Below are 8,260 nucleotides of genomic sequence, written 5' to 3'. Positions count from 1 at the left end.
AAAGATTCACAAACCCTACGAGCAGGTGGTGTGACGTAGGAGCCAGAAGATGAGTGTGGATTGTGAGGATCGAGCTGAAGGGGAACAGCATTCCGGGGGAGGAATGGTGACGTTCGGAGACTATTTCTGCTCACAGTGGAGCAGCTGATAAAAGGCCGTAGTATTTATTATAGAAAATGGGTTATAAATATCCCAGTTACAAGTCTGTATATCGGTCAGAGTCCAGAGTAACACATTGTGTCGTAAAATGGTCCACGGGAGGGACATCAAACCCAGAGTTTGTGAGTTTTTATTGGGGCAACTTTTAAAAAGAGAATGAGAATAATTTCACTTTTCCCGTGTGAGGCGCTGCTGAGATTGAGGTGAGATGATGGAGGGAGGGGAATATTTTTGCTTTTGCAGCTCCTCCTCACCTCTCCTGAAGGTGCTGACTCAAGTCCCACTCCAGAGACTCGAGCACTTAAACCAGGCCGACACTCCCGGTGCAGTACTGAGGGAGTGCTGCACTGTCGGAGGGTCAGTCCTGAGGGAGTGCTGCACTGTCGGAGGGTCAGTCCTGAGGGAGTGCTGCACTGTCGGAGGGTCAGTACTGAGGGAGTGCTGCACTGTCGGAGTGTCAGTACTGAGGGACTGCTGCACTGTCGGAGGGTCAGTACTGAGGGATTGCTGCACTGTTGGAGGGTCAGCACTGAGGGAGTGCTGCACAGTTGGAGGGTCAGTACTGAGGGAGTGCTGCACTGTTGGAGGTGCCGTTTTTCGGAATGAGATGTTAAACCGAGACCCCGTCTGCTCTCTCAGGTTGATGTCGATGATTCCATGGCACTATTCAAAAGAAGAGCAGGGGAGATCTCCCCGGTGTCCTGGCCAATATTTATCCCTCAACCAACATTGTGAAAAAACAGATTATTGAGTCATTTATCTTATTGCTGTTTGTGGGATCTTGCTGTGCACAAATTGGCTGCCGTGTTTCCGACATTACAACAGTGACTACACTTCAATAAAGTATTTCATTGGCTGTAAACGCTTTGGGACGTCCTGAGGATGTGAAAGTCCCAAAGCTGCTCAAACAAAGTCCTCCACAGAGAGAGCCAATAGAAAGTGTTTGAGTGGGAACCTCGATTCCTTGTCATTGAATTGAAGGGCTGGAGACTCTCACATTTTAAAATTAAACAAAGCTGTTTCACTTTAATCCTCACTCCAGCCAATAGGTGACCCGGCTCCGTCACACTCACTGGTTCTCAGTGTCTGCAGTTATTGGTTTATATTAAAACTAATAAAAGGCGGTAACGATTGATTCTGGGCAGTGTGGTCCTGATGATCAGGGATCCAGAGTCTCGATCTGGTGTTGTCTGAAAGGATCTTTTGATTGTCTGTAATTTCTGAATGTTGCAGTAAATCAGTGCGTTTATAATCAGATAATGAATAATATCCTTAATCCCTCAAACTCCAGTGTGTTCTATTTAATCAGTGAGCTTTTCAATAGTGGCCGAGATTTAACGGGAAAATCCCATCACGATTTATTTTTATCTCGATCAGAATCCTGGGAGTTGAGTTGAAATCTTCATCTCATCGAAATCGAGATAAAGTCTCAAATCCAGGCACTTGGATTGGATTAGTCAGAGTGCGGGGATTGGCTGTTAATGGGCAGTGTGAGTCTGAGGATTGGGCTCGAAGGTCAGGAGCAGAACCTGGTCCAAAATCCATTGATTTTATTTCTCTCCCAACAGGGAGCTGATGTCAGAAGGAGGAGATGATCAATGGGAGAGAGAGTCTTGTCAGGACACAGTCATCTCATTGGGTCCCAGGACTGACTGATCAGTGAATAAGGACAACTGTCTGACACAGAGAACAGCTGGGGGGAAAACAGCTGGAATCCAAACACCTGGAACATCTGCAAACACCGCTGTGGAAAAACAGCTGGAATCCTAACACCTGACACGTTCGCAAACACAGCTGGGAAAAACAGCTGGAACCCCAACACCTGGAATATCTGCAAACACCGCTGGGGAAAAACATCTGGAATCAGTGTCCAGTCAAAGTCGGATCGTCACAGAACGTTCACACCAGACCTCGGAGCGGAGACCCCCTGAATCACCCCCAGACGGACTGAGATTGCCCCCTCTCTGAGCGAGGGTCCATTCAGAACGGAGACCCCCCAGAATCACCCCCAGACAGACCGAGATCACCCCCTCTCTGAGCGAGGGTCCAGTCGGAACGATGCATCTGTCCGGTTTGTTGCCCCTTCAGGCCCTTTGGACAGCCCTGTCTGTCTCCACACAGCACTTCCCGTCCTGGGGTCACTACGACCTGTGTAAGACTCAGATTCACTGGGACCAGGGGAGGAGTTGGGATTACATGGCCTGCCAGCCCGAGGCGGAGCTGGTCAGCAGGTTCCTGAGGGTGAGGTTGGATCCCCCCAACAGTACGTGTGGAGAGACCCCGGAGATGTACTGCACGCTGGTGAGTAGAAGCCTTTCACACCCAGTCTCTGTTGTGTGTCACGCTGGGAATGGACGGTCACTGAATGGCCTTTATCAAAGTGAGTCATTACATAGAATTACAGAGAATGTACAGCACAGAAACAGGCCATTCGGCCCAACTGGTCTATACTGGTGTTTATGCTCCACACAAGCCTCCTCCCACCCTACTTCATCTCACCCGATCAACATATCCTTCTATTCCTTTCTCCCTCCTGTGTTTATCGAGCTTCCCCTTAAATCCATCTACACTATTCACCTCAACCTCTCCTTGTGGGAGTGAGTTCCACATTCTCACCACTCTCTGGGTGAAGAAGTTTCTCCTGAATTCCCTATTGGATTTATTAGTGACGATCTTATATTTATGGCCCCGAGCAGGTGAATATGTCCAATTGTGTCTCTGAACACTGTCCAATATCTCCAGTGGGGGAATATGTCCAATTATATTTCTGGACACCACTGATTTATTATAATGTTCTGTCTCTCTGGGGCTGCTGGGAGACTTGTCATTTTCTGAAGATCCAATTTAGCCCAAAAGGCAACAGACTCGATCCCGATTGGCTTTGCTGTAATCTCCCCGAGTCTGACAATCTGATCTGATTGGGTTTCCGTACGATGCAAACTGTCCTGTAATGAAGTCATTGAGATGTAAATTCAGGACTGTTTCTAAATATTAATTATCCTCTCGTTGAGTTAATCATCTCCTCAGGACAACTGGTTCCTTCATCATTGTTAGAGGGAAAACTCCTGAATTAATAATCCGTCATAAGTTTCACCAATAATTAAAACTGTGTAATTTATTGCAGAACATGTAGTTTATCAGAGGGAATTATTCTCCAGGTCAATTAGTAATCTGTTACAACAATAATACGAGTCTTTGAGGTAAATCTTACACCAGTCCCATATTCCACTGTCGGAGCTGTGTGTGAAACACTGCCCGGACCCAGTGAGACCGGACTGGGTGTCACTGTGTGTGAAACACTGCCCGGACCCAGTGAGACCGGACCGGGTGTCACTGTGTGTGAAACACTGCCCGGACCCAGTGAGACCGGACCGGGTGTCACTGTGTGTGAAACACTGCCCGGACCCAGTGAGACCGGTCCCGGGTGTCACTGTGTGTGAAACACTGTCCGGACCCAGTGAGACCGGACCGGGTGTCACTGTGTGTGAAACACTGCCCGGACCCAGTGAGACCGGACCGGGTGTCACTGTGTGTGAAACACTGCCCGGACCCAGTGAGACCGGACCGGGTGTCACTGTGTGTGAAACACTGTCCGGACCCAGTGAGACCGGACCGGGTGTCACTGTGTGTGAAACACTGCCCGGACCCAGTGAGACCGGACCGGGTGTCACTGTGTGTGAAACACTGTCCGGACCCAGTGAGACCGGACCGGGTGTCACTGTGTGTGAAACACTGCCCGGACCCAGTGAGACCGGACCGGGTGTCACTGTGTGTGAAACACTGTCCGGACCCAGTGAGACCGGACCGGGTGTCACTGTGTGTGAAACACTGTCCGGACCCAGTGAGACCGGACCGGGTGTCACTGTGTGTGAAACACTGCCCGGACCCAGTGAGACCGGACCGGGCGTCACTGTGTGTGAAACACTGTCCGGACCCAGTGAGACCGGACCGGGTGTCACTGTGTGTGAAACACTGCCCGGGCCCAGTGAGACCGGACCGGGTGTCACCGTGTGTGAAACACTGTCCGGGCCCAGTGAGACCGGACCGGGCGTCACTGTGTGTGAAACACTGTCCGGGCCCAGTGAGACCGGACCGGGTGTCACTGTGTGTGAAACACTGCCCGGACCCAGTGAGACCGGACCGGGTGTCACTGTGTGTGAAACACTGCCCGGACCCAGTGAGACCGGACCGGGTGTCACTGTGTGTGAAACACTGTCCGGTCCCAGTGAGACCGGACCGGGTGTCACTGTGTGTGAAACACTGTCCGGGCCCAGTGAGACCGGACCGGGTGTCACCGTGTGTGAAACACTGTCCGGGCCCAGTGAGACCGGACCGGGTGTCACCGTGTGTGAAACACTGTCCGGGCCCAGTGAGACCGGACCGGGTGTCACTGTGTGTGAAACACTGCCCGGGCCCAGTGAGACCGGACCGGGTGTCACTGTGTGTGAAACACTGCCCGGACCCAGTGAGACCGGACCGGGTGTCACTGTGTGTGAAACACTGCCCGGACCCAGTGAGACCGGGCCGGGTGTCACTGTGTGTGAAACAGTGCCCGGACCCAGTGAGAGCGGACCGGGTGTCACTGTGTGTGAAACACTGCCCGGACCCAGTGAGACCGGACCGGGTGTCACTGTGTGTGAAACACTGTCCGGACCCAGTGAGACCGGACCGGGTGTCACTGTGTGTGAAACACTGCCCGGGCCCAGTGAGACCGGACCGGGTGTCACTGTGTGTGAAACACTGTCCGGGCCCAGTGAGACCGGACCGGGTGTCACTGTGTGTGAAACACTGCCCGGACCCAGTGAGACCGGACCGGGTGTCACTGTGTGTGAAACACTGCCCGGACCCAGTGAGACCGGACCGGGTGTCACTGTGTGTGAAACACTGCCCGGGCCCAGTGAGACCGGACCGGGTGTCACTGTGTGTGAAACACTGTCCGGAGCCAGTGAGACCGGACCGGGTGTCACTGTGTGTGAAACACTGCCCGGACCCAGTGAGACCGGACCGGGTGTCACTGTGTGTGAAACACTGTCCGGGCCCAGTGAGACCGGACCGGGTGTCACTGTGTGTGAAACACTGCCCGGGCCCAGTGAGACCGGACCGGGTGTCACTGTGTGTGAAACACTGTCCGGGCCCAGTGAGACCGGACCGGGTGTCACTGTGTGTGAAACACTGCCCGGGCCCAGTGAGACCGGACCGGGTGTCACTGTGTGTGAAACACTGCCCGGACCCAGTGAGACCGGACCGGGTGTCACTGTGTGTGAAACACTGCCCGGGCCCAGTGAGACCGGACCGGGTGTCACTGTGTGTGAAACACTGTCCGGACCCAGTGAGACCGGACCGGGTGTCACTGTGTGTGAAACACTGCCCGGGCCCAGTGAGACCGGACCGGGTGTCACTGTGTGTGAAACACTGCCCGGACCCAGTGAGACCGGACCGGGTGTCACTGTGTGTGAAACACTGCCCGGACCCAGTGAGACCGGACCGGGTGTCACTGTGTGTGAGCACTGCCCGGGCCCAGTGAGACCGGACCGGGTGTCACTGTGTGTGAAACACTGTCCGGGCCCAGTGAGACCGGACCGGGTGTCACTGTGTGTGAAACACTGCCCGGGCCCAGTGAGACCGGACCGGGTGTCACTGTGTGTGAAACACTGTCCGGACCCAGTGAGACCGGACCGGGTGTCACTGTGTGTGAAACACTGCCCGGGCCCAGTGAGACCGGACCGGGTGTCACTGTGTGTGAAACACTGCCCGGGCCCAGTGAGACCGGACCGGGTGTCACTGTGTGTGAAACACTGCCCGGACCCAGTGAGACCGGACCGGGTGTCACTGTGTGTGAAACACTGTCCGGGCCCAGTGAGACCGGACCGGGTGTCACTGTGTGTGAAACACTGTCCGGGCCCAGTGAGACCGGACCGGGTGTCACTGTGTGTGAAACACTGCCCGGGCCCAGTGAGACCGGACCGGGTGTCACTGTGTGTGAAACACTGCCCGGGCCCAGTGAGACCGGACCGGGTGTCACTGTGTGTGAAACACTGCCCGGGCCCAGTGAGACCGGACCGGGTGTCACTGTGTGTGAAACACTGTCCGGACCCAGTGAGACCGGACCGGGTGTCACTGTGTGTGAAACACTGTCCGGACCCAGTGAGACCGGACCGGGTGTCACTGTGTGTGAAACACTGCCCGGGCCCAGTGAGACCGGACCGGGTGTCACTGTGTGTGAAACACTGCCCGGGCCCAGTGAGACCGGACCGGGTGTCACTGTGTGTGAAACACTGTCCGGGCCCAGTGAGACCGGACCGGGTGTCACTGTGTGTGAAACACTGTCCGGGCCCAGTGAGACCGGACCGGGTGTCACTGTGTGTGAAACACTGCCCGGGCCCAGTGAGACCGGACCGGGTGTCACTGTGTGTGAAACACTGCCCGGGCCCAGTGAGACCGGACCGGGTGTCACTGTGTGTGAAACACTGTCCGGGCCCAGTGAGACCGGACCGGGTGTCACTGTGTGTGAAACACTGCCCGGACCCAGTGAGACCGGACCGGGTGTCACTGTGTGTGAAACACTGGCTGGACCCAGTGAGACCGGACCGGGTGTCACTGTGTGTGAAACACTGCCCGGGCCCAGTGAGACCGGACCGGGTGTCACTGTGTGTGAAACACTGCCCGGACCCAGTGAGACCGGACCGGGTGTCACTGTGTGTGAAACACTGTCCGGACCCAGTGAGACCGGACCGGGTGTCACTGTGTGTGAAACACTGCCCGGGCCCAGTGAGACCGGACCGGGTGTCACTGTGTGTGAAACACTGCCCGGGCCCAGTGAGACCGGACCGGGTGTCACTGTGTGTGAAACACTGTCTGGACCCAGTGAGACCGGACCGGGTGTCACTGTGTGTGAAACACTGCCCGGACCCAGTGAGACCGGACCGGGTGTCACTGTGTGTGAAACACTGCCCGGACCCAGTGAGACCGGACCGGGTGTCACTGTGTGTGAAACACTGCCCGGACCCAGTGAGACCGGACCGGGTGTCACTGTGTGTGAAACACTGCCCGGGCCCAGTGAGACCGGACCGGGTGTCACTGTGTGTGAAACACTGCCCGGGCCCAGTGAGACCGGACCGGGTGTCACTGTGTGTGAAACACTGTCCGGGCCCAGTGAGACCGGACCGGGTGTCACTGTGTGTGAAACACTGCCCGGACCCAGTGAGACCGGACCGGGTGTCACTGTGTGTGAAACACTGTCCGGACCCAGTGAGACCGGACCGGGTGTCACTGTGTGTGAAACACTGTCCGGACCCAGTGAGACCGGACCGGGTGTCACTGTGTGTGAAACACTGTCCGGGCCCAGTGAGACCGGACCGGGTGTCACTGTGTGTGAAACACTGCCCGGGCCCAGTGAGACCGGACCGGGTGTCACTGTGTGTGAAACACTGCCCGGGCCCAGTGAGACCGGACCGGGTGTCACTGTGTGTGAAACACTGCCCGGACCCAGTGAGACCGGACCGGGTGTCACTGTGTGTGAAACACTGCCCGGACCCAGTGAGACCGGACCGGGTGTCACTGTGTGTGAAACACTGCCCGGACCCAGTGAGACCGGACCGGGTGTCACTGTGTGTGAAACACTGTCCGGACCCAGTGAGACCGGACCGGGTGTCACTGTGTGTGAAACACTGCCCGGACCCAGTGAGACCGGACCGGGTGTCACTGTGTGTGAAACACTGTCCGGACCCAGTGAGACCGGACCGGGTGTCACTGTGTGTGAAACACTGCCCGGACCCAGTGAGACCGGACCGGGTGTCACTGTGTGTGAAACACTGCCCGGACCCAGTGAGACCGGACCGGGTGTCACTGTGTGTGAAACACTGCCCGGACCCAGTGAGACCGGACCGGGTGTCACTGTGTGTGAAACACTGCCCGGACCCAGTGAGACCGGACCGGGTGTCACTGTGTGTGAAACACTGCCCGGACCCAGTGAGACCGGACCGGGTGTCACTGTGTGTGAAACACTGCCCGGACCCAGTGAGACCGGACCGGGTGTCACTGTGTGTGAAACACTGCCCGGGCCCAGTGAGACCGGACCGGGTGTCACTGTGTGTGAAACACT

General features: G+C 56.3%; 1 protein-coding gene across 1 annotated transcript in view; it reads left to right on the top strand.

Moving 5' to 3' along the window:
- Positions 1-2,213: 2,213 nt before the first annotated feature.
- LOC137309131 (netrin-G1-like) overlaps positions 2,214-8,260 on the top strand; it is a 54,557-nt gene continuing 48,510 nt past the window's right edge. The window contains exon 1 of the mRNA XM_067977424.1: positions 2,214-2,460. Coding sequence (XP_067833525.1) covers positions 2,218-2,460 — 243 coding nt within the window. The 5' untranslated portion in view covers positions 2,214-2,217. The remainder of the gene's footprint in view (positions 2,461-8,260) is intronic.

This window comes from Heptranchias perlo, unplaced genomic scaffold (assembly GCF_035084215.1).
Source record: "Heptranchias perlo isolate sHepPer1 unplaced genomic scaffold, sHepPer1.hap1 HAP1_SCAFFOLD_148, whole genome shotgun sequence".
Lineage (NCBI taxonomy): Eukaryota > Metazoa > Chordata > Chondrichthyes > Hexanchiformes > Hexanchidae > Heptranchias > Heptranchias perlo.
Note: the sequence above shows the minus strand (reverse complement) of the source record. Positions and strands in the feature narration are given on the sequence as shown.